This window comes from Pristiophorus japonicus, chromosome 6 (genome assembly GCF_044704955.1).
Source record: "Pristiophorus japonicus isolate sPriJap1 chromosome 6, sPriJap1.hap1, whole genome shotgun sequence".
In the NCBI taxonomy this organism is placed as follows: domain Eukaryota; kingdom Metazoa; phylum Chordata; class Chondrichthyes; family Pristiophoridae; genus Pristiophorus; species Pristiophorus japonicus.
This window is the reverse complement of record NC_091982.1, coordinates 17,662,991-17,688,519: the sequence shown is the minus strand read 5'-3', so window position 1 is coordinate 17,688,519 and position 25,529 is coordinate 17,662,991. Positions and strand designations below refer to the sequence as shown.

Here is a 25,529-nt window from a genome sequence, read left to right as displayed (position 1 = left end):
ACCCTTTGTCCTCCTCTGCTGAGTTCTAAATTTCTCCCAGTCCCCGGGTTCGCTGCTATTTCTGGCCAATTTGTATGCCACTTCCTTGGCTTTAATGCTATCCCTGATTTCCCTTGATAGCCACGGTTGAGCCACCTTCCCTTTTTTATTTTTACGCCAGACAGGAATGTACAATTGTTGTAGTTCATCCATGCGGTCTCTAAATGTCTGCCACTGCCCATCCACAGTCAACCCCTTCAGTATCATTCGCCAATCTATCCTAGCCAATTCACGCCTCATACCTTCAAAGTTACCCTTCTTTAAGTTCTGGACCATGGTCTCTGAATTAACTGTTTCATTCTCCATCCTAATGCAGAATTCCACCATATTATGGTCACTCTTCCCCAAGGGGCCTCGCACAACGAGATTGCTAATTAATCCTCTCTCATTACACAACACCCAGTCTAAGATGGCCTCCCCCCTAGTTGGTTCCTCGACATATTGGTCTAAAAAACCATCCCTTATGCACTCCAGGAAATCCTCCTCCACCGTATTGCTTCCAGTTTGGTTAACCCAATCTATGTGCATATTAAAGTCACCCATTATAACTGCTGCACCTTTATTGCACGCACCCCTAATTTCATGTTTGATGCCCTCCCCAACATCACTACTACTGTTTGGAGGTCTGTACACAACTCCCACTAACGTTTTTTGCCCTTTGGTATTCTGCAGCTCTACCCAGATAGATTCCACATCATCCAAGCTAATGTCCTTCCGAACTATTGCCTTAACACTACACAATACTACATGCCACATTGCTCACCAATTTTCTGTAGACACCTCGGATATTCAAAAGCACTGTTTGTTCCAATCGGAACACAAGAAATACGGCCCCTCGAGCCTGCTCCGCCATTCAATAAGATCATGGCTGATCTGATCATGGACTCAGCTCCACTTAGAAACATAGAAAAATAGGTGCAGGAGTAGGCCATTCGGCCCTTCTAGCCTGCACCGCCATTCAATGAGTTCATGGCTGAACATGCAACTTCAGTACCCCCTTCCTGCTTTCTCGCCATATCCCTTCCCTGCCCGCTCCCCATAACCCCTTATCGTTTAAGAAACTGTCTATTTCTGTCTTAAATTTATTTAATGTCCCAGCTTCCACAGCTCTCTGAGGCAGTGAATTCCACAGATTAACAACCCTCCAAGAAAAAATTTCTCCTCATCTCAGTTCTAAATGGTCGGCCCCTTATTCTAAGATCCTCTAGTTCTAGTCTCCCCCATCAGGGGAAACATCCTCTCTGCATCCACCTTGTCAAGCCCCCTCATATTCTTATACGTTTTGATAAGATCACCTCTCATTCTTCTGAATTTCAATGAGTAGAGGTCCAACCTACTCAACCTTTCCTCATAAGTCAACCCCCTCATCCCCGGAATCAACCGAGTGAATCTTCTCTGAACTGCCTCCAAAGCAAGCACATCCCTTCGTAAATATGGAAATCAGAACTGCATGCAGTATTCCAGGTATGGCCATTAAAAAGATGTATCACACTTTCCTTTTTCCTACTTCCAACTGAAAAGTGATACACACCTTTATTTGACCTGGTTCTGCATAGTAACATTGTAAAATTTTTTTTTTTTTTTTTAAATGGTTCAATGAAGAACCTTGTGGAAACGAATTACTCAAAAGAACCTTATTAGAATACAGCATACATTTGTGCAACAGCTAATCGTACCATATTTTCCTCCTTGACCTTCAAGGAGGTAACTTTGCTTACTTAGTGACTATTCAGAATTACATTCACTTTCAGTGGTCCAGAGTTTAGACCGAATCCCTGTAAGACTATAAGCAAAAATCTTGAAGGATCATTTACTCTTGACACAAATGGAGTTCTGTACCACAGAAATGTATCAAGCATGATTACCCACTCATCATTCACCCCAAGGATTACCATATTCAACACTTCAGTCATTGCCCTAGAAACTTTGACATCTTGTATCAACTAAAGTATGGACATATTTGATGCGGCTGAAGAGAATGGTGCTTTAAAAATATAGGTGTCATTGGTTGTCAGTGAAAAGGTTAAAGTTCCAATGGCTATAGTTAATAGGAAGTTTCTTCTCCATTATATTCAAATAATCCTTTCTGGGTCAGGGATCCACAAGATAAACACAAGTCAAATCTGGCTTAGGGCTCAAATTTATTTTTATTAGAAAAAGGGGTCAAAATTAAGCTGAAGCAGAAAGGTTTTGAGCAGAACCTGGAATTTAAGAAATCATAAACTAGACAATTTAAAAGAGAAAAGAACATATGAAGAAATATTCTAAGTATTCCATCTGCAATTGGGAAATATTTGCATTGTTGCCATGAGAAAAAAGTTTTGCCTTTTTGATTGTCCTGCCTTTAACCATCCAGATAACATCTTGCACTCAAAATCAGCTCCATTTCCATCAGGCCAGGAACAGAGAGTGAAACGAAAGAGATGTGATCTTGAAAGCGCTCTCCAGCAAGTATCAGTATTTAACTGGTAACATTTAACCAGGCAGAGGCAGCTGCAAAAGGCTCCCAGTTCCTATTAAAATGAGCTGGCTCTGGCTGTGGGATGCTCCTTCACAACAATCGATGTTGTCCGAATAGTTGAGGAGGGAAGGAGAGGCTAAAGGACAGTGCTAGAAAATTGATATGTCTCACGTTATATTAAATTCAGTACACAGGGTGCATGTTCCACTGAAAACTCCAATGTCAACATCTTACAGTAAGTCTCATTATATAATGTGTAAAGAGTGGGGAAATATTAAGTATAGCTCTGTCTCCTACTTCTCCCCCTCTGAACTACAAAAACTCTAAATTAACTTTCTGCTTTTACTTTTTGTTTTGTTCAGCACTTTGAGCAGTTCTTCTATTCTTCAGGTGTTTTGCAATTTCTTGCATTGTTGGAAAAAAAATTGACCAGACTTGGTTTTGCTTCATATCTTCCTACTTTGTCTTTTAAGGGAGGTTCAGTAACAAAATTACTGCTGGCTGAGTTTCTATAGGTATATAAAAACAAAAAGAGCGGCTAAAGTAAATGCTGGTCCCCTAGAGGTCAAGACCAGGGAATTAGCAATGGGGAACTCAGAAATGGCAGAAACTCTGAACAAATATTTTGTATCAGTCTTTAAGGTAGAGGACACTAACAATATCCCAACAGCGGATAGTCAAGGGGATATGGGGGGGGGGGGGGGGGGTGGGGGGTAGCGAGGAACTTAACACGATCACTGAAGAGGTGGTACTTAGTAAGATAATGGGACTAAAAGCGGATAAATCTCCTGGACCTGATGGCTTGCACCCTAGGGTCTTGAGAAGTAGCGGCAGAGTTAGTGGATGCATTGGTTATAATTTACCAAAATTCCCTGGATTCTGGGGAGGTCCCAGATTGGAAAATTGCAAATGTAACACCCCTATTTAAAAAAAAGAGGCAGACAAAAAGCAGGAAACTATAGACCAGTTAAGCTCAACATCTGTGGTTGGGAAAATGTTGGAGTCCATTATTAAAGCAGTAGCAGGACATTTGGAAAAGCATAATTCGGTCAGAGTCAGCATGGATTTATGATGGGGAAATCATGTTTGACAAATTTGATGGAATTCTTTGAGGATGTAACGAACAGGGTGGATAAAGAGGAATCAGTGGATGTGGTATATTTGGATTTCCAGAAGGATGTGACAAGGTGCCACATAAAAAGTTACTGCACAAGATAAAAGTTCACGGGGTTGGGGTAATATAATAGTTAGCCAATCCTCTATCCATGCTAACAGAAAACAGAGAGTCGGGATAAATGGTTCATTCTCAGGTTGGCAATCAGTAACTAGTGGGGTGCCGCAGGGATCAGTGCTGGGAGCCCAACTATTTACAATCTATATTAACGACTTGGAAGAAGGGACCGTGTGTAACATAGCCAAGTTTGCTGATGATACAAAGATGGGAGGAAAAGCTGTGTGAGGACACAAAATCTGCAAAAGGACATAGACAGGCTAAGTGAGTGGACAAAAATTTGGCAGATGGAGTATAATGTTGGAAAGTGTGAGGTTATGCACTTTGGCAGAAAAATCAAAGAGCAAGTTATTATTTAAATGGAGAAAAATTGCAAAGTGCTGCAGTACAGTGGAACCTGGGGGTACTTGTGCATGAAACAAACTGTTCATATGCAGGTACAGCAAATGATCAGGAAGGCCAATGGATTCTTGGCCTTTATTGCAAAGGGGATGGAGTATAAAAGCAAGGAAGTCTTGCTACAGTTATACAGGGTATTGGTGAGGCCACACCTGGAATACTGCGTACAGTTTTGGTTTCCATATTTAAGAAAGGATATACTTGCTTTGGAGGCAGTTCAGAGGTTCATTAGATTGATTCCGGAGATGAGGGGATTGACTAATGAGGAAAGGTTGAGTAGGTTGGGCCTCTACTCATTGGAATTCAGATGAATGAGAGGTGATCTTCTCAAAACGTATAAGATTATGAGGGGGCTTGACAAGGTGGATGCAGAGAGGATGTTTCCACTGATAGGGGAGACTAGAACTAGGGGGCATAATCTTAGAATAATGGACTGCCCATTTAAAACTGAGGTGAGGAGGAATTTCTTCTCTGAGGGTTGTTAATCTGTGGAATTCGCTGCCTCAAGAGCGCTGTGGAAGCTGGGTCATTGAATAAATTTAAGACAGAGATAGACAGTTTCTTAACCTATAAGGGAATAAGGGGTTATGGGGAGGGGGCAGGGAAGTGGACCCATGATAGGATCAGCCATGATCTTATTAAATGGCGGCGCAGGCTCGAGGGGCCGTATGGCCTACTCCTGATCATATTTCTTATGTTCTTATGAGCTGGTCCTATCTGTTCCATGGTAGGGGCTTTGAATCCCATTCTTAAAAGCCTGAAATTGTAGGAAGAGTTCTTTAGTTTGAAAAGCAGCCACTTGGGCAAGATCCAGGAGAGCTTTCAATACCACTTATCTACTGAAAGATACCATATTCTTCTCTCCCCTCTGTCAGTCCTTCCCTAAATCCTTCGACCAGTTTCTGTGGTATGCTCCCCCCCCCCCCCCCCATCAGCTTCCCTCCTCCTTGATGTATGCAATGGAGCTTTCTGGTGGGTTGCCAACCCATTGTACCTGGGCATAGCTCAAAAGTTTGGCTGCACCTGTCTACCGCTCCCTGGTATGCCTCTCCATAACTGCAGCCTTTGCCACTGTTCATTTGGAATTTATTAAAAAAAATGTAAACTATCAGATTTCTCCTATTTAAAAAGTACTTTCTTCACCTTCTTTGGGTTCTCTACATGTCCAAGCTAAGAATCGGTTCCCAGACCTATTTTGAGAGGGACCATAACTTCCTCATCTTCATGGAAGGGCACACACTGATTTCTCTCCCTTGTTGAGGATTGAAGGAAATGCCTATTCTTCCTTAACAGTTAAGACACAATAGGGAACTTGAGCAGGCTGACGCAACATTTTTTATATCCATGACGTTTCCAATGTTTTGCGCTGCTTACAGCTTCGATCTGCCTCTCACATTCCCCAACACGAATGTGGTCTCTCAATTTACAAAATATAAAACCACTACAGCCTCCTCGTTTCCCCCCCCACCGCAATGCCGTTTTAGCTCCCCATAGCATGTAACATTGGAGATAGGCAAATAATATAATTGATATTTGACTACAAGCTGATCTCCTGCGGCACTGCCAGATTTCAGACCTCGCCGCGTGCTGGGTTTTGCCAGATTTCAGACCTCTCCGCTTGCCGAAATGTCTGGTTTTCGGAGTTCCGGATTCAGGACGTTGAACCTGTATATACGTTCAGGGTCATAAAATCTAATTGGGGTATCCCAAGGACATTCAGGAAGTTAATTGATGTTAGTATGCAAGTGCTTGTAAATTCCTAGTTCCACATAAGAAAGTGCAGCTTGAAATGACTTGGAGATATATTTTTGGACATCTGAAGGATAATGCATTCAAAACATACACATTATGTCACAGGCTTTTAATGAGAATATACAAGATAAGTAGCTTGCTCTCATTTTCACTTTTGGGTTACTTAAATACCAGCCTGGTAGTATGCAAAAATGGATTCTTAATTGAGGCCATATTTGAAAGATATACAACTTTGCTACAGAACTTCCCCAGAATCATAAAAGAAGGGGGAAAAGAATACAAACCTAGTAGGAAGGAGTGTTAAATCTTTTCCCTCCACACTCATTGTTGACCTTGCACGCTCCCTAGACTACTGACCCTGAAAGAATAACCTTGTGCAATAACATCTTCAGACACAGAAAAGTTGTGATAATTTATTTAAGATAATTTATTAGTGAGACCAGAGATTATTTTGGTCAAGACTGCTGCTTTTGAACAACTAATTTTTCAGAAAGATAAACTCCAAATATATGTACAGACCCAGAGCAAATCCCAAGAGGATCTGAATTGGCTACAATTTTTTAAGTCTGATGATGTAATTGCACAAGGCTATTCTCTCAGGGTCGGTTATCTGGGGAACTTGTGGTACAAGGGTCAGGAGTGGGCACAGAAGGAAAAGATGTAACACTCCTTCCTACTAGGTTTATCTCCCCCTCTAGAAATTCCCCTTTAATGCTTCTGGGAGAATTAAGAGGAAAAAAGATTGAAAATGGTTAGATGCCAGGTCAGTCACATTTAAGAGGGGGTTATACACTTCAAGAAAAATGTCAAAAAGGGAAAAAAAGCACGGAAATGGAATTAGAGCATCTAGCTCCAGTGAGACAGTTCATACCAAAGCACAAGGCGGAATGGTCTCTTTTTGTACTGAGATTTCTATTGTATAAATTCCCTGTCCCTCCAGACTTTTAACAGTTTATCTCTACCAGTACAAAAAATATACAACAGATAAAGCTCAGGATGTTATCTTGGGGAAATAAATCCATGTGCTGCAAAAATAGACATATTCTGCACAATTAAGTTGAAATGCGGGGCTCTGGTGGTGTGGCACAAAATTAACACTGCTTAAACTGGAGATTATGCAACTTACTTCTATTTGCATAAGTTATTTAGAGGCATTCCAGAAACATCAAAGTGCATTTAATTAGGAAGACATTCAAGAATATACCAAGACATTATTATAGGAAATGTCCCCAATTACAACAGATTAAAGAGGCACATGATGAGGATGATTTTGCCACTTTTTGCATTTGGAGGAAAAGGCCTGCATAACTTGTCCAGTTACAACAGATATTGAGTAAATTGAACAAACCCAACTTGCATGGAATAGCTCACTACGAGACAGATTCACTGTACTGTGAATTGTGATCTGTAACATTATATGTTAACAACTCTTCCTCTATTGTTAACCCTTGTTCAAACCCAAATTAAGTTAAATCAATTTTAACACGTACACTTGATTTGTTGCTCACCCAGTAAGTTGATGATCCCTTCATTGTAGGCAGCAAAAAGCCTGATGGAATCTTTGAACAGTAGCATGAAGGCAGCATTTATTACTCCATTAGTTAGTTCATTTGGATTTGCCTGCATTCAAAAGACAGGAACATTAAAACATCATGTACAAAAAAAAACAGGCATGCTGTGTTTAAAAAGAAGTTCATATCTCAGATCTAACCTTGATTCCAGCCTAGAAAGCGGATCAAAGTCTCAAATTTGTCTAAAGTAGTCTACTAAATGTGTCTGGAAAGATAATTGCAAGGCGGTAGCCCTCTGAACTTGAGCAGCTAGGCTGTTGCTTTTTAAATGTAGAAGTATGTCAGGAATTTAACTTATTAAAAGATATGAGTGTACAGTCGATTTACAATCAGGTCACACCTAAACTCAGTCCGGGTCAGATTGATCTTAGACAGATTGCCATAGAACAATGTAAAAGCACACCACAAGTCGAAATATGAATGCCAAATTCGAGGTGGTTCAGATGAAAGCTGGTAATTTAGGGAGTGGGTATTGCAATAGATTATCACACTGTTCTTCCCCTCTACACTGATTAAATTAAGTCTATTCTCTACTAACTGCAAAAATCCTATATACACCACACATGGGTAGCCTCTACTCCAAACAGTGCTGCAGTGATGATATGCATAGATACTGCCCAATTCCTCTAAATTAAGTAGCAATATTTGGGAAATGACAATTCATTTCAATAAAGAACTGTGCCTCTGCAGCACCTTGACTGATGAAGGAATAGCGAGAGTTCTCATGCTGCCTTTCATCTACCAATTCTAAAATGTAACCCATCAACTAGCTCGAGTGGGAGAGAGTCATACGAGTATAGCATTCTGTACAACCTATGGAAAACTAATATTTCCATAAGAAATGCCTTGTTTAGATTTATTTACAGTAAAGTCATAGAGGCACGTGGAAACTCTTAGCCCAAATTGTAACAACAGGCTCCATCCAGAATTGATCTCCCTCCCAGCAAAGTGCAGTTTCAATTGGCTGTGACAATGTGTGCCATGAGTGGAGTAGTGTGCTAAAGAATTAGCAATTATCCTAGCACCACAATATTCCAGAGAGTTCAGTCAAGGTGACTGAAGGTTCTATCACCAATGGTGGGGCAAAGTGAAGGATGCACAAAAGGCATTTTGGACCAAAGGGTGCAGGTAGGGATACAAGGCTGCAGAAATAGGGTGAAGGGATTTAAAAAGGACTTTAAATTGAATGCATGGTGAGGGGTTAGGGAGCCAACACAGGTCAGTGAGGATGTGAGCAAAGGGAGAGGGGGGGACAGGATATGGGCAACTGAGTTTTGGACAGTTGGAGTTTATCCAAAATGGAAGGTTTGGAAGAAACACGCTGGAGAAATAAAGCATGGATAAGGAAGTCTTGAAAAGGATAGCCTTGACATTTTTTAAACTGTTTTCAGAATCTTAACAGACTTTGATGAGCATAAAATTGATGCTTCCTTTTGCTCCACACAGCCATCTCTCACCACCTTGAGGTAAAAATACACTTAAAGCAAGGGAAGTGCAGAATAGTGAAAGCCAGCACAATTATAACTACACCAAACAAGCTTTTGACAATCCAGATCAAAGCAGTCCTCTCATAGAAACATAAAAAATAGGTGCAGGAGTAGGCGATTTGGCCCTTCGAGCCTGCACCACCATTCAATATCATGGCTGATCATGCAACTTCAGTACCCCATTCCTGCTTTCTCTCCATACACCTTGATCCCTTTAGCCGCAAGGGCCACATCTAACTCTTAAATATATCTAATGAACTGGCCTCAACAACTTTCTGTGGTAGAGAATTCCACAGGTTCACAATTCGGAGTGAACAAGTTTCTCCTCATCTGGGTTCTACACAGTATGTAATCAATTTCAACTATCAGATAGTGTGTGATCTGATGAATTCTGGCAAATGATTGGTTTTTCATTGTTTGATAAGCACTTGCGATGCCAAAAACAGCATAGGTATCCTCAAATAGACAGCAAGCTCACATATGTTAACATCTCAAGAACATGAGAACTGTTAATGTAATTAACTTAAAAATGTAGACAAATCGACAGCATTGAGAGAAACTGGCCTGGATGTCTTCCCTATCTCCCATAAAGATAAAAGAATACTTTTCAGAAAGCAGTTGTCAGTTCCATTTTAAATTATTAATGTTGGTCCATCTGAAATATTAGAGAAATGTTATGGTTTAAATAAAGTCAATTAATGATCCCATCACACCAGTAATCAGCCTGATCCATCTGCTGTAATTTCTTCCATCCCCAGCATCCCAAAGCTAGAGAGACTACATATAAGCAAGGACACAGAAAGGGGAAGGAAGTAATTTTTGTAATTAAAATTGGGCAATGAGGTATTGCCACAATTGATAGAAAACTTTCCGCACAGAGCAAACATTTTCAAAAGGAACAGATCAACTCCCAACAAATCCTACAGCATATTTAATGGAAACAATTACGTAAGGAGGCCATTGGGCAGGGTGATTTAAAAAAAAAAACACTTGCACGTACATCAAAATCTAAGAGCGCATCAAGCTGATTCTGTATTAGAGGCAGAGTCTTCAGCAGTTTCTCTGTATTCATAGTTCGCATTACTCCATCCGTCCTGCAAGAGCATACAAAATGTCATTGCATAATTCATTTATATGTTAATACTATCGGTTGAAGATTCCTTCGACACATCGCTTGGTTGAAGAGAATACGACACATTTATTAGGCAGCTCAACAGAAATAAAAGGCACTTTTAATCTATGGAGCACGGGAAAATCCAAATTTGGGTCTTGGGCGAGTACACATTCACGCAGTTATGCTGTCATGTCAAGCAAAGCAGACCATGCGACATCTCTACTCCTACCCACAAACAATAAAAAAGAGAGAGACACATTCTTAAGCGTGTTCAGACATTCCATACATTTAAAAGAACTAGCAGATGTCCTGTGTTGTTGCTCAGTAAATCAAGGATAATATCAGGTGTGTTATAATAAAGACAGTGTACATCAAAAATTGCAATGCATAATTCATGCTCCCATTTTGTAACCTCCATTCTGGAAATCAAACTTTTTTCAAAAAATATATAAAATGGTAATGAACAAATTTTATTTAATTGTTGACAAAAAAAAGTATCCTAGTGGACAAAAGTTTTGCTGAAAGTTAGATGTGTTTCATAATAAAAATTTATCGGACACCAATGGCAAAACCTATAGCTGATTTTCAAAAGGAAATAAAACTAAAATTAACTAGCAAAGTAAAAGACAAAAAAATATAAACCTGGAGGAAATAAGGGGAGAAACCATGGGCAGTAAAATGGAGCTTAAAAAAAAAACAAAGGTGGTCAGGAAAACACAGAAAATCATGTTTCAGGCCCTGAACACCAGATAAGAAGATAAGACTGCAGGAGAAAACATCATCGATTGGCAACATCATGGAGCCAACTTTTATGAGTCATTTTAACCAGTATGGTATAAATTATTTAGTTATAAAGTATTATTTATAAGGTTACTCAGCTAGGTCAGAAAAAAAATAATCTGCAGCTGGAAACACTTGCAAAAATGAATTTAGTGGTTGGTTGAAACTTTGGGGGGGGGGGGGCGCGTGGGGGGAAGTTAGTTTGTGTGGGATTTACAGTTCATGGACTCACAATGGTTAAAGTAATTTTTTTCTTGCTTTGGATTGTCACCCACAGATTTAATGTGGGATGTGCTAAATGTGAGACTTTATTATATAGATTGTAGAAGTCAGTCACCATTCTGGGGACACTTAAAAGACATACATACCCCCTTTTCATTTTGGTGAAGTCAACTGCCATTAGTCTGTAGGAGAGTGCCTTTTCATTAAGATATCTGCTATACCGTCTGATGAAAGTAGACATGTCATATCCTACAAGGACGGAAGAGAATGTTATGCTCATTGACATTTGTGGTGTTTTTTTCTCAAACCATTTCTAGACTTCACTTGAGCTACTCCTAAAAAACAAATTCCAGTATTTGTAACGATCATTAAAACTTTTTTTTAAGTTTATTTATACTATCAATTTTAAAATCGGGGGGGAAAAAAAGACTTTAATGATCCTTATATATTGACCACATCTAAATACCTTCACTCACAAACACAACTTACCTTGCATGGCACTTTTATCCAAAAAGTTATTCAAGTTGAACAATGTGTTTCGTGAAGCCAAATACTGGATAAAACGCTGCAAGAAAGAAAGAGGTCATTAGCTGGAAACTGAAATTCCGCACAATGTTAGTATCCTGTATCAATACTGAAATTATTTGATTTAATGCACATTTTGAAAGCATGCTGTATTTACCATCCAGCTTTATACCCACTGGATTGCTGGCCCCGAACACAACCCAGCAAGAGTTCAATGCAAAATATATTAATACCAAGCCCGAAAATAAATTTTGAGCATCTGGTTAAACAAATGCATAGATACGAACATCATACGAACTTCTTTTGTCAACATTCTCAATTTGAAGCTTCACCCAATTGATCCACACCGGTTACAAAACTCCCATCACAACAATACCACCATGTCTCTACTCACTCCAATGGTAAAGACTGCTGTTTTTCTCTTCTTACAGCTCCCAACTCTTTCCCTTCCCTCTCAAAAAATATATATTCCCATACAGCCAAGTATGTTGATTCCTTTCTTCCAGGCCTCAATGGCAGCCAAAGGTGCCCAGGTTGGTTAGGTTCAGTAGTGTTTAGTATATTTGATTGGAAACTAACAATTTTAGTGATTGCCATGTTGTCTATAAATCAATACAAAAGTCAATGCATTAGGCTCAAACACTAACCTTCAGAAGTCTATTAAATTTCCAACATATTTAAAGAAAATGTGGATGATGGAAAGCAGATTAAAAGAGTTACATACCAACATGCTTTTAATTGGATGTGAAAACTGATCCTTTAATAATCTACTGGAAAATATTGAAACTTACAAAATCAATTGTTAGCTCAGTATTATCTCCTAAGAGAAAAAAGAAAAAGCAATCAAAGCTGAAATCTTGTCCGGGTACATGCAGATTACAAGCATAGGGAGGCATCCCAAATGCTGCAATCCTATCACTGCCCCAGTCAAGATCAATAAACTCAGCATGGACCCCGGATTAAAGTTACTTGTCTGTATTACTGGTCTGTATATCTCAATACTATACAAGTCTACTCACTGAGCAATCAGGAAGCACTGTTGAAATCCTCTTTTTAAAAAAAAAAAAGACTTAATTTTGCTGTTAAAGTTTTGATTTGAAGTGATAGAGGTTTTGATGCAGGGTGTGCAGGAGTGAAAAGGCCTGGAGACATTCCATGCAGCTAATTTGTATTAATCCCGTTAGCTAATAAAAGTAATTCCAAAAGGGCACGACACCGGATGCATCCATGCACTATGATGTAAACACATGCAGTTTCTGCCAGAGTTTCTAAAACATTCCTAACGGCGTATAAACAGCTGTCAAACTAAGCAATGCACCAGGCTAAGAGCCAAGCAGTTCATAGAAACATAGAAAATAGGTGCAGGAGTAGGCCATTCGGCCCTTCTAGCCTGCACCACCATTCAATGAGTTCATGGCTGAACATGCAACTTCAGTACCTCATTCCTGCTTTCTCGCCATACCCCTTGATCCCCCTAGTAGTAAGGACTTCATCTAACTCCTTTTTGAATATATTTAGTGAATTGGCCTCAACAACTTTCTGTGGTAGAGAATTCCACAGGTTCACCACTCTCTGGGTGAAAAAGTTTCTCCTCATCTCGGTCCTAAATGGCTTACCCCTTATCCTTAGACTGTGTCCCCTGGTTCTGGACTTTCCCAACATTGGGAACATTCTTCCTGCATCTAACCTGTCTAAACCCATCAGAATTTTAAACGTTTCTATGAGGTCCCCTCTCATTCTTCTGAACTCCAGTGAATACAAGCCCAGTTGATCCAGTCTTTCTTGATAGGTCAGTCCCGCCATCCCGGGAATCAGTCTGGTGTACCTTCGCTGCACTCCCTCAATAGCAAGAATGTCCTTCCTCAGGCTTGGAGACCAAAACTGTACACAATACTCCAGGTGTGACCTCACCAAGGCCCTGTACAACTGTAGCAACACCTCCCTTCCCCTGTACTCAAATCCCCTCGCTATGAAGGCCAACATGCCATTTGCTTTCTGAACCGCCTGCTGTACCTGCATGCCAACCTTCAATGACTGATGTACCATGACACCCAGGTCTCGTTGTACCTCCCCTTTTCCTAATCTGTCACCATTCAGATAATAGTCTGTCTCTCTGTTTTTACCACCAAAGTGCATAACCACACATTTATCCACATTATACTTCATCTGCCATGCATTTGCCTACTCACCTAATCTATCCAAGTCGCTCTGCAGCCTCATAGCATCCTCCTCGCAGCTCACTGTGTCATCCTTAGTGTCATCCGCAAATATGGAGATACTACATTTAATCCCCTCGTCTAAATCATTAATGTACAATGTAAACAGCTGGGGCCCCAGTACAGAACCTTGCGGTACCCCACTAGTCACTGCCTGCCATTCTGGAAAGTACCCATTTACTCCTACTCTTTGCTTCCTGTCTGACAACCAGTTCTCAATCCATGTCAGCACACTACCCCCAATCCCATGTGCTTTAACTTTGCACATTAATCTCGTGTGGAACATTGTCGAAAGCCTTCTGAAAGTCCAAATACACCACATCAACTGGTTCTCCCTTGTCCACTCTACTGGAAACATCCTCAAAAAATTCCAGAAGATTTGTCAAGCATGATTTCCCTTTCACAAATCCATGCTGACTTGGACCTATCATGTCACCTCTTTCCAAATGCACTGCTATGACATACTTAATAATTGATTCCATCATTTTACCCACTACCGATGTCAGGCTGACTGGACTATAATTCCCTGTTTTCTCTCTCCCTCCTTTTTTAAAAAGTAGGCTTACATTGGCTACCCTCCACTCGATAGGAACTGATCCAGTGTCAATGGAATGTTGGAAAATGACTGTCAATGCATCCGCTATTTCCAAGGCCACCTCCTTAAGTACTCTGGGATACAGTCCATCAGGCCCTGGGGATTTATCGGCCTTCAATCCCTCAATTTCCCCAACACAATTTCCCGACTAATAAGGATTTCCCTCAGTTCCTCCTCCTTACTAGACCCTCTGACCCCTTTTATATCCGGAAGGTTGCTTGTGTCCTCCTTAGTGAATACCGAACCAAAGTACTTGTTCAATTGGTCCGCCATTTCTTTGTTCCCCGTTATGACTTCCCCTGATTCTGACTGCAGGGGACCTACGTTTGTCTTTACTAACCTTTTTCTCTTTACATATCTACAGAAACTTTTGCAATCCGTCTTAATGTTCCCTGCAAGCTTCTTCTCGTACTCCATTTTCCCTGCCCTAATCAAACCCTTTGTCCTCCTCTGCTGAGTTCTAAATTTCTCCCAGTCCCCGGGTTCGCTGCTATTTCTGGCCAATTTGTATGCCGCTTCCTTGGCTTTAATACTATCCCTGATTTCCCTTGATAGCCACGGTTGAGCCACCTTCCCTTTTTTATTTTTACGCCAGACAGGAATGTACAATTGTACTTCTTCCATGCGGTCTCTAAATGTCTGCCATTGCCCATCCACAGTCAACCCCTTCAGTATCATTCGCCAATCTATCCTAGCCAATTCACGCCTCATACCTTCAAAGTTAGCCTCCTTTAAGTTCTGGACAATGGTCTCTGAATTAACTGTTTCATTCTCCATCCTAATGCAGAATTCCACCATATTATGGTCACTCTTCCCCAAGGGACCTCGCACAATGAGATTGCTAATTAATCCTCTCTCATTACACAACACCCAGTCTAAGATGGCCTCCCCCCTAGTTGGTTCCTCGACATATTGGTCTAGAAAACATCCCTTATGCACTCCAGGAAATCCTCCTCCACCGTATTGCTTCCAGTTTGGTTAGCCCAATCTATGTGCATATTAAAGTCACCCATTATAACTGCTGCACCTTTATTGCATGCACCCCTAATTTCCTGTTTGATGCCCTCCCCAACATCACTACTACTGTTTGGAGGTCTGTACACAACTCCCACTAACATTTTTTGCCCTTTGGTGTTCTGCAGCTCTACCCATATAGATTCCACATCATCCAAGCTAATGTCCTTCCTAACTATTGCATTAATCTCCTCCTTAACCAGCAATGCTACCCCACCTCCTTTTCCTTTTATTCTATCCTTCCTGAATGTTGAATACCCCTGGATGTTGAGTTCCCAGCCCTGATCATCCTGGAGCCATGTCTCTGTAATCCTAATCACATCATATTGGTTAACATCTATTTGCAGAGTTAATTCATCCACCTTATTACGGATACTCCTTGCATTAAGACACAAAGCCTTCAGGCTTGTTTTTTTTAAAAACACCCTTTGTCCTTTTAGAATTTTGCTGTACAGTGGCCCTTTTTGTTCTTTGCCTTGGGTTTCTCTGCCCTCCACTTTTCCTCATCTCCTTTCTGTCTTTTGCTTTTGTCTCCTTTTTGTTTCCCTCTGTCTCCTTGCATTGGTTCCCATCCCCCTGCCATATTAGTTTAACTCCTCCCCAACAGCACTAGCAAACACTCCCCCTAGGACATTGGTTCCGGTCCTGCCCAGGTACAGACCGTCCGGTTTGTACTGGTCCCACCTCCCCCAGAACCGGTTCCAATGCCCCAGGAATTTGAATCCCTCCCTGCTGCACCACTGCTCAAGCCACGTATTCATCTGCGCTATCCTGCGATTCCTACTCTGACTAGCACGTGGCACTGGTAGCAATCCCGAGACTACTACTTTTGAGGTCCTACTTTTTAATTTAGCTCCTAGCTCCTTAAATTCGTTTTGTAGGAAATTCAAAATTCCGACCAATTGTTCTTTTAAGCAAATCATGGAACTCTCTAGTTTAACAGTAAGGAATGGTTCTTTTTGAAAGAGAATTAAAATAAAGTAATCTGCCAGGTTATTCTCAAGAATTCAGAATCCAACATGAAGAGCAATTGTACAGGACACCAAAGTTAAACAGACAAGTAAATTAGAATAGTGGTTGGGAGATCCAAAGCTTGAGCTTTTAAAAAGATGAAACTAGATAGTGATTGTATGAGACTTTTATAGCATCATTGAACAGTTGAGCTGCCAGTTCCTGAAGGTGTAGGCAAAGTAAACTCAAGGGAATCACTAAATGCAACTGGGAACTTCTGCTCTTCCTGGTAGATGGACCTAGTGAACCTTTGTTTACACTGTCGATGCCACTGACTGCTCAAGACCACGTTTACCAAACGGCCACAACAAACATTCCCAGTGAGACCAATAAAAAAAAAATGCAGCTCAAGAGTAAGATACAAGTAGAAAAATCTCAACCATCCCAGAACACTCGAACAACCTTGTCGGACTCGTGTCAGAGATGGTGGCAATACCTGCAACAATCCATGAAGATCTACCATCTATTTATGTGGAAGATTCAGTCACTGTTCCCAAGACATAGCATGCATGGCTCTATGCCCAGCTCAGTGATCAGACAAGGGACTTCTAATGCAATCCATAGAAACATAGAAAATAGGTGCAGGAGTAGGCCCTTCGAGCCTGCACTACCATTCGATAAGATCATGGCTGATCATTCCCTCAGTACCCCTTTCCTGCTTTCTCTCCATACCCCTTAATCCCCTTAGCCTTAAGGACCATATCTAATTCCCTCTTGAATATATCCAATGGCTGGCATCAACAACTCTCTGCAGTAGGGAATTCCACAGGTTAACAACGGAGTTTCTCCTCACCTCAGTCCTAAATGGCTTACCCCTTATCCTAAGACTGTGTCCCCTGGTTCTGGACTTCTCCAACATCGGGAACAATCTACCCGCATCTAACCTGTCCCGTCCCGTCAGAATATTGTATGTTTCTATGAGATTCCCTCTCATTCTTCTAAACTCCAATGTATAAAGGCCCAGTTGATCCAGTCTCTTCTCATATGTCAGTCCAGCCATCCTGGGAATCAGTCTGGTGAACCTTCGCTGCACTCCCTCAATAGCAAGAACGTCCTTCCTCAGATTAGACCACCAAAACTGAACACGATATTCCAGGTGAGGCCTCACCAAGGCCCTGTACAACTGCAGTAAGACCTCCCTGCTCCTATACTTAAATCCCCTAGCTATGAAGGCCAACATACCATTTCCCTTCTTTACCGCCTGTTGTACCTGTATGCCAACTTTCAATGACTGATGAACCATGACACCCAGGTCTCGTTGCACCTCCCTTTTCCTAATCTGCCACCATTCAGATAATATTCTGTCTTTGTATTTTTGCCCCCAAAGTGGATAACCTCACATTTATCCACATTATACTGCATCTGCCATGCATTTGCCCACTCACCTAACCTGTCCAAGTCACCCTGCAGGCTCTTAGCGCCCCCTCACAGCGCCACCCAGTTTAGTGTCATCTGCAAACTTGGAGATATTACACTCAATTCCTTCATCCAAATCATTGATGTATATTGTAAAGAGCTGGGGCCCCAGCACTGAGCCCTGTGGCACTCCACTCGTCACTGCCTGCCATTCTGAAAAGGACCCGTTTATCTCAACTCTCTGCTTCCTGTCTGCCAACCAGTTCTCTATCCACGTCAGTATATTACCCCCAATACCATGTGCTTTGATTTTGCACACCAATCTCTTGTGTGGGACCTTGTCAAAAGCCTTTTGAATGTCCAAATACACCACATCCACTGGTTCTCTCTTGTCCACTCTACTAATTACATCCTCAAAAAATTCCAGAAGATTTGTTAAGCATGATTTCCCCTTCATAAATCCATGCTGACTTGAACCGATCCTGTCACTGCTATTTCATCCTTAATAATTGATTCCAACATTTTCCCCACCACTGATGTCAGGCTAACTGGTCTATAATTATCCGCTTTCGCTCTCCCTCTCTTTTTAAAAAGTGGTGTTACATTAGCTACCCTCCAGTCCATAGGAACTGATCCCGAGTCGATAGACTGTTGGAAAATGATCACCAATGCATCCACTATTTCTAGGGCCACTTGCTTAAGTACTCTGGGATGCAGACTATCAGGCCCCGGCGATTTATCGGCCTTCAATCCCATCAATTTCCCCAACACAATTTCCCGCCTAATAAGGATGTCCTTCAGTTCCTCCTTCTCACTAGACCCTCGGTACCCTATACTTCCGGAAGGTTATTTGTGTCTTCCTTCGTGAAGACAGAACCAAAGTATTTGTTCAATTGGTCTGCCATTTCTTTGTTCCCCGTTATAAATTCACCTGAATCCAATTGCAAGGGACCTACGTTTGTCTTCACTAATCTTTTTCTTTTCACATAGCTATAGAAGTTTTTGCAGTCAGTTTTTATGTTCCCAGCAAGCTTCTTCTCATACTCTATTTCCCCCCTCTTAATTAAACCCTTTGTCCTCCTCTGCTGAATTCTAAATTGCTCCCAGTCCTCAGGTCTGCTGCTTTTTCTGGCCAATTTATATGCCTCTTCCTTGGATTTAACACTATCCTTAATTTCCCTTGTTAGCCACAGTTGAGCCACCTTCCCCAAATGCACCATAAAGAAAAACAAGAGGAAAGGTTATCGCAGCCCCTGTGCAGTTCAGAAATACACCAGCTGCTTCAAAACAGACAGTGCATCTTCATGTCAAAAGTGCACTTCAAATGTACAATTAAATTGTGTGCATTTTGTAATTGGATAACCTTGTACCAAGGGCTGGTTCAGGGATACCACCGCACTAGCCAGTTTCTTTGAGCAGTAATTAGGACTCAACACGTTTCACTGTATTCTCATTAACTTTACTTTCAGAGATTAAACAACTTGACGCGATCCAGGGATAAAACTGAAAATACCGCATGCAACACATACCTGGGTTCGTGTTTGTTTTATCTTGCCTCTCAAAATAACATGCATTTCTGAAACTACGCTGAATTTAATCCAACAAATAGTCTATATTTGTTGTGATAGAAGCTATGTAGGTGCAAACCAAGGGCTGAACAATGGGTATAATCTTCTTTTCAAAACTTGAGATAAAAAGACCAATCTTTAAAGCATTGGTACCAAGAGAGTTCCAGGGATCAACACAGAGGATGAGGGATTGTTCCAGTTAAGGGAATGATCAGTTCAACAAAATTAAAACATCCTGACCTGAAGTGACTCCTTTAGTACTGGACTACATCTCAAATGTTACTTATTTGAGAGTGTGGGGGGAGAAAGAGAGAAAGGGAGGGAAACCACATTTATGCCAAGCCATTTCAAATGTCAAACTGGTGACTGGATTATTTTTCTATCGCATGGTATGTAGAGATAAAGTATTTGTCACCATCACTACAGCCCATATATCAGTAGTCCCACCCAATGTTTATCTCAGCACTGCCAAGGTGTTGCCTCAGCCAAATCAGATGAGGCACACAAAACATTTTTATACCAATGCAGCCTCTGGCCTCCAACAAAACTGTTGGCAGAAAATCAATTACATTTCTTGTAGACAATACGATACAGCACTCATTCTTGCAGGCTGGCAGAGTTAGTTCCTTTGATTGGCCTTGTACTTTTCAACAAAAAAAAAGGGTACACAAGCTTTCATATCAATAATGCTTTGAAATTACATTCTGTATGAAGTGGTCAGTTGGTGCAGTGGTAGAATGCTGCAATCCATCTTAAGACCAGAGACCAAAATCTAGTTATTTGAAACATAACCTCCAAGGGGATGTTTGCATGTGGAGTTGGTAGAACACTTCTCAACATCATATTTTATGGGATGACAAGAAATAGGAGGGAAAATAAATAGAACTTCTGATGTATGGATGAAAAGGCATGCTGCTCAGCAGATTATGAAGCAGTGGTGAAACAGGCACAGGCTACTCTGACAAAGGAAGAGTACATATATGCATCAGATTTACACAATTAAGGCATCAGAATTGTACTTCAGTTTATTTTATAAATTGCTCAGTAAATATCTATCCTTTAACAGTGAGACATGTTTATATTCAATTATTTGGATATATGGATTGCTTTCTACAGGGTCAGTTTTTTTTAAAGCAGGAACTACTATGCTTACTTTGTACCTCTACTTCAGCACAGATATCAACATTTGTAAACTTTGCATAAAAAGGTTTCATTTTCTCACATTTGCATGTTTGTGTGCACTAAAAACTAAACTAAAACCAAACAGGTTTGATGGGGAATAAGAAAACAGAGGAAGAACATTTTTATAGCAGATAGAACGTTATTGGGACTTTCCCAGTCGTTTAACTGGCTCAGGGCGAGAGAGTTAAAAAAAAGAGACCAGGAAGATACCAGTTTTTTTTTCGTTCCTGGGATGTGGGCGTCACTGGCAAGGCCACCATTTATTGCACATCCTGAATTGCCCTGGAGAAGGTGGTGGTGAGCCGCCGCCTTGAACCGCTGCAGTCCATGTGGCAAAGGTACTCCCAACATTGCTGTTGGGGAGGGAGTTCTAGCATTTGAACCCAGTGACACTGAAGGAACAATATATTTCCAAGTCAAAATAGTGTGGGACTTGGAAGAGATGGGTAGTGGAGGTCGAGGGTTCGGGAGGTGCTGTCAAAGACTTGGTGAGTTGCTGCAGCGCATCTTGCAGATGGTGCACACTGCAGCCACAATACACCGGTGGAGATAGTGAATGTTTAAGATGATGGATGGGGTGCCAATCAAGCGGGTTGCTTTGTCCTAATTGGCCTCCAACAACCACAACCATCTTCCTTTGTGCTAAGCAAGCCAGATTCCCATTGACTTCAATTTTACTAGGGCTTCTTACTATCACAGTCAGTCAAATGCTGCCTTGATGTCAAAGGTAGTCCCTCTCACCTCACCTCTGGAATTTAGCTCTTTTGTCAATATTTGTACCAAGGCTGTTAGAGGTCTGGAGTCAAGTGGTCCTGGCAGAACCCAAACTGAGCAGGTTATTGGTAAGTACCACTTGATAGCACTCTCGACGACACCTTCTATCACTTTGCTGATGATTAAGAGTAGACTGATGGGGTGGTAATTGGTCGGATTGGATTTGTCCAGCTTTTTGTGGACAGGACATACCTGGGCAGTTTTGCACATTGTCGGGCAGATGCCAGTGTTATAGCTGTACTGGAACAGCTTGGCAGAGGTGCAGCTAGTTCTGAAGCACAAGTCTTCAGCCTGACAGTTGGGATGTTGTCGGGGCCCATGGCCTTTGCAGTATCCAGTGTGCTCAACCATTTCTTGATATCATGTGGAGTGAATCGAACTGGCTGAAGACTGGCCTCTGTGATGGTCGGGACCTCAGGGGGAGGCAGAGATAGATTATCCACTTTACACTTCTGGACTGAAGATCGTTGCAAATGCTTCAGTCTTGTCTTTTGCACTTGCATACTGGGCTCTGCCATCATGGAGGATGGGGACGTTCATGGAGCCTCCTCTTCCTGTTAGTGGTTTAATTGTCCACCTCCATTCATGACTAGATGTAGCAGGACTGCAGAGCTTGAATCTGATCCATTGGTTGTGGGATTGCTTAGCTCTGTCTATAGCATGCATGTAGTCCCGTGTTGCAGATTCCCTGGGTTGGCACCTCATTTTTGGGTACGCCTGGTGCTGCTCCTGACATGCTCTTCTAAACTCCTCATTGAACCAGGGTTGGTCTCCTGGCTTGATAGTACTAGTAGAGTGAGAGATATGCTGGGCCATGAGGTTACAGATTGTGGTGGATTACAAATCTGCTGTTGCGGATGGCCCACAGTATTTGATCACTGACATCTGGTGAATTAGATAATCACAATGGGTGAAGCACAACAACTGGCCTCAAAAGCCCAGGTTAGCCCTCCATGGGTGTTGACAGTCACCGACAAGATTGCTATAAACAATGGGCACTTTTGGGAGATAGGGGAGTTGGGAAAAGAAACAGCTTCAGTGAATAAAATTACCATGCAGCTAAGATAAGACAATTGGAATGGTGCCTCTCACCTACCTATCCATTATCTTTAAGACAAAGCTTTAAACAGAATGGAAGATCATTTTCCTGAACATGCTATGTCTGCGCAATCACAGGAATATCGTTGATTATTAAACAAAAACTTTGAAGCTATCCAATATACTTCCAAAATCGTATTAGCCGTTAGTCTTTGGGTGAGGTGTAATTCAATTGATATCACACTTACCTCATTCCCATACATCATCAAATGATGTGTTGTGATTAAAGCCTTAAACACTACAACCCAGCTGCTGTTTGTCGCCCTCTCAAACAGAGTATCTGCCATCTGTGGTATGTTCACATTCATCTCATTGGTACACTGGATTAAATCTAAAAGAAACCAACATAAAGACCATTAAAACAGACATCTACGGTGCCTGGCCTCTATGACTACTTATTTGAGATTCTCCACTACATCCACATTCAACCTAGCAATTCAACCGAAGCAAATATACAAGTTCAAAATTACCTTTTGCCTACTTGTTAAACATAGCCAAGGCTTTGATCTGACATTATTACCATTTTAGAACCTCAACCAAGAATGTTGATAAAGTGAACATTAATTTAATTTTTGTTGCTGGACATCACAAAATTTCATTTTGAAGTACTCGTCGTGAGCGTAAATGTATGTTTACGGACTACCCACCAGGACCAAGGTGGAAACTACTTGGAACAAAGTCCAGAGATAAGAGCGTGGCTTCTCACCCATCCTCAAGAGGCCTGCATGGACAGCAGAAAGATAACTATCTTCTCGACATCTCATTTATAGATAAGAAAGCCCATCCCTTTTCCCATAAAGGGATTTAGCTCTCATGTGACTATAAGCAAATCAGACCTACCATTAAAATGATATAATAGGAGGGCTACAGTCCTATCTCCTATTTGAACTATAATATATGAACAGGGAGCTTCCTCAAATAAGGAATGGTATTCTTGGCATTCTCTAATTTCAGATCTCGATTCCAGCTCCTTATGGGCATAAGGAAGGTTCAAGTGAAAATGGAACTACAAATGAAATTCAGTTTCCTTGTGTTTCTCTTCACAATCCAGATTAACAGAAACAATACAAATTCTATTGAAAAATTGACCCAAACCACCATCATTCATTTAAATTGTGTCTCAATTACTTTCCATCAACTATATCCAGTTAAAAGAAAAATGGATTTTCCCCAGCAAGTAGCAGTTTTTTGGGAGTAGCACTAATTCCGACTAAAGGTTCAATAAGTAAATTCACACAATACTGCTTCAAGTGTATTCGAAGGAATTGAAGAGAGATTGTATTACTGAGAAATTATACACTTTCCATTTCAGGCATGCAATGCCACCATCAAATATCATGGTCAGGTATAGCACAGCTAGATGTAGAGTAAAATGTCCTGTACTTTGCCCAACAATGCACCTCAGAGTCCCAGCAGAATATGCTCAACTATACCAATAAAGCAATTTCCTCCATACCCCACAACAACCATATTTAGATCTGACTGAGTTACACTGCCAAAATTAGTGGTGAATTGGGGATAGTTTTTGACTGCAGACTTGGAACTTAAATGAGACTTTCCAAACTCATTTCAGATAGGAGACTTATCTCATCGGCATAGCTGGTTTAAACCTAGATCCCAGAGATGAAATGCTGGTATCTATCTCACTGGACTACCCAGTTTTCTGCACCTCATTTTTAATGAATACAAGTGCAATCTGAATAAAAAGATACATTTGCAAATAAGTCAATCCTTTCTGCAAAGGGTTAAACGAGACAAAGTCATATGGACTTAATGCAATTGTACCAAAACAAAGATCTCTGTGCATAATGCAGTGACTTGATTAATGGGGGTGGAGGGAGGAAAAGAAAAAAATAAAGTAATTAAATTTTGTTCAAGTAGTCCAATAATGCAGGATGTTGGCTCATGCTTGCAATTTTATACAAGGCAAATTCCATATGTAGTTTTAATAAAAACCAAGTTCACTTTTAGAACTATGGGCTGCAAAAAAAACACTTGAAGGGCAAATGGGTCATAGAAGAGGATACATTAATCATATTTAGAATGAACACTTATAGCGTCAGAAATGACGCTTTAAAAGACTGTATAAATAAAACCCACAATGAAGTGAATCAGCTAAGTCGTCCAATTTTTCCATTGATTCAGCTATTCCCCCATTAGATAACCAGATTATTAGACTCAGCGTTGGATTGTATAAACGCAGCTTTCTACGCAATTTGCTTAGCATGTAAAAGATAGAAATATTTATTATGAAATACAATTCAAGTCCAAGCAGGTGGCAGGGTAACTCATCAGTACAATGGGATAACACTCAAGGTCAAGCTTTATAGGAACTATGCAATCTCAATTACATCATTTACCTATAATATGTGAAAAAGCAGCTGAGAAGCAAACATTCGTAATTGAAAAGGAATGATATTATTCAAAATTTAGTTCTGTTTTAATACAATTGCTATCACCATCTGTATCAGTGGGGCTTCTGGCTCACATTTTTCTTCTCTTCCTATTAATTCTATGGAACTTGCACCCAAGATGCACTAACTTCAGTATCTGATCTAGTTAACATTATTACCATGTATAACTTTCAACTGGGGCTCAGAGGTATAAAGTATATGTAAATGAACAGGTCCTTTTGCAAGTTAATTTTTTGCAATTAGTAAAGTTAGTAACGATAGAATCTTCTACAGAAAAGAATAAGGTGACCAAATCACTGCTGGCAGACAAACATGAACATAATTGGACAGAAAGCAAACGGTAGTCTTTTCAGTCATTATTACTTAAAATCAGTAACAAATACTTCCCACCAATTTCTTTAAAAATAGCAGCACACTCCAGTTACAATTTTCCTCATACTTTTCTCACTTATAAACTGGGTGACAATCCTATAATGTTCACCCCCACTTCCACTGCTAGCAATGTAACGGTTCTATAAATCCGATATCCACACAATGATGGATATTAGAACACTGCACAACCAGTTTAACAGCAGGAAGGCAGCTGCTGTAGCTGTATCTCAACACACTAGACCAAATTGAAAAAAAACAATGCCAACAGCAAAGGCCTCACCATTTTTGCGAATGGAATTTTACTGGGCAGCATCAGAAACTCTATTCCTTGTACAGGTGATGAGTCAT

General features: G+C 40.8%; 1 protein-coding gene across 10 annotated transcripts in view; it reads right to left on the bottom strand.

Moving 5' to 3' along the window:
• Positions 1–25,529, bottom strand: part of LOC139265566 (phosphatidylinositol-binding clathrin assembly protein-like) — a 156,920-nt gene that overhangs the window by 79,618 nt on the left and 51,773 nt on the right. For all 10 annotated transcript variants that reach the window (XM_070882653.1, XM_070882644.1, XM_070882645.1 and 7 more), the window contains exons 2-6: positions 22,584–22,726; positions 11,546–11,621; positions 11,203–11,305; positions 9,941–10,034; positions 7,391–7,502 (exon numbers count right to left, since the gene is read on the bottom strand). In XM_070882653.1, the coding sequence (XP_070738754.1) occupies positions 7,391–7,502; positions 9,941–10,034; positions 11,203–11,305; positions 11,546–11,621; positions 22,584–22,726 (528 nt within the window). The remainder of the gene's footprint in view (positions 1–7,390; positions 7,503–9,940; positions 10,035–11,202; positions 11,306–11,545; positions 11,622–22,583; positions 22,727–25,529) is intronic.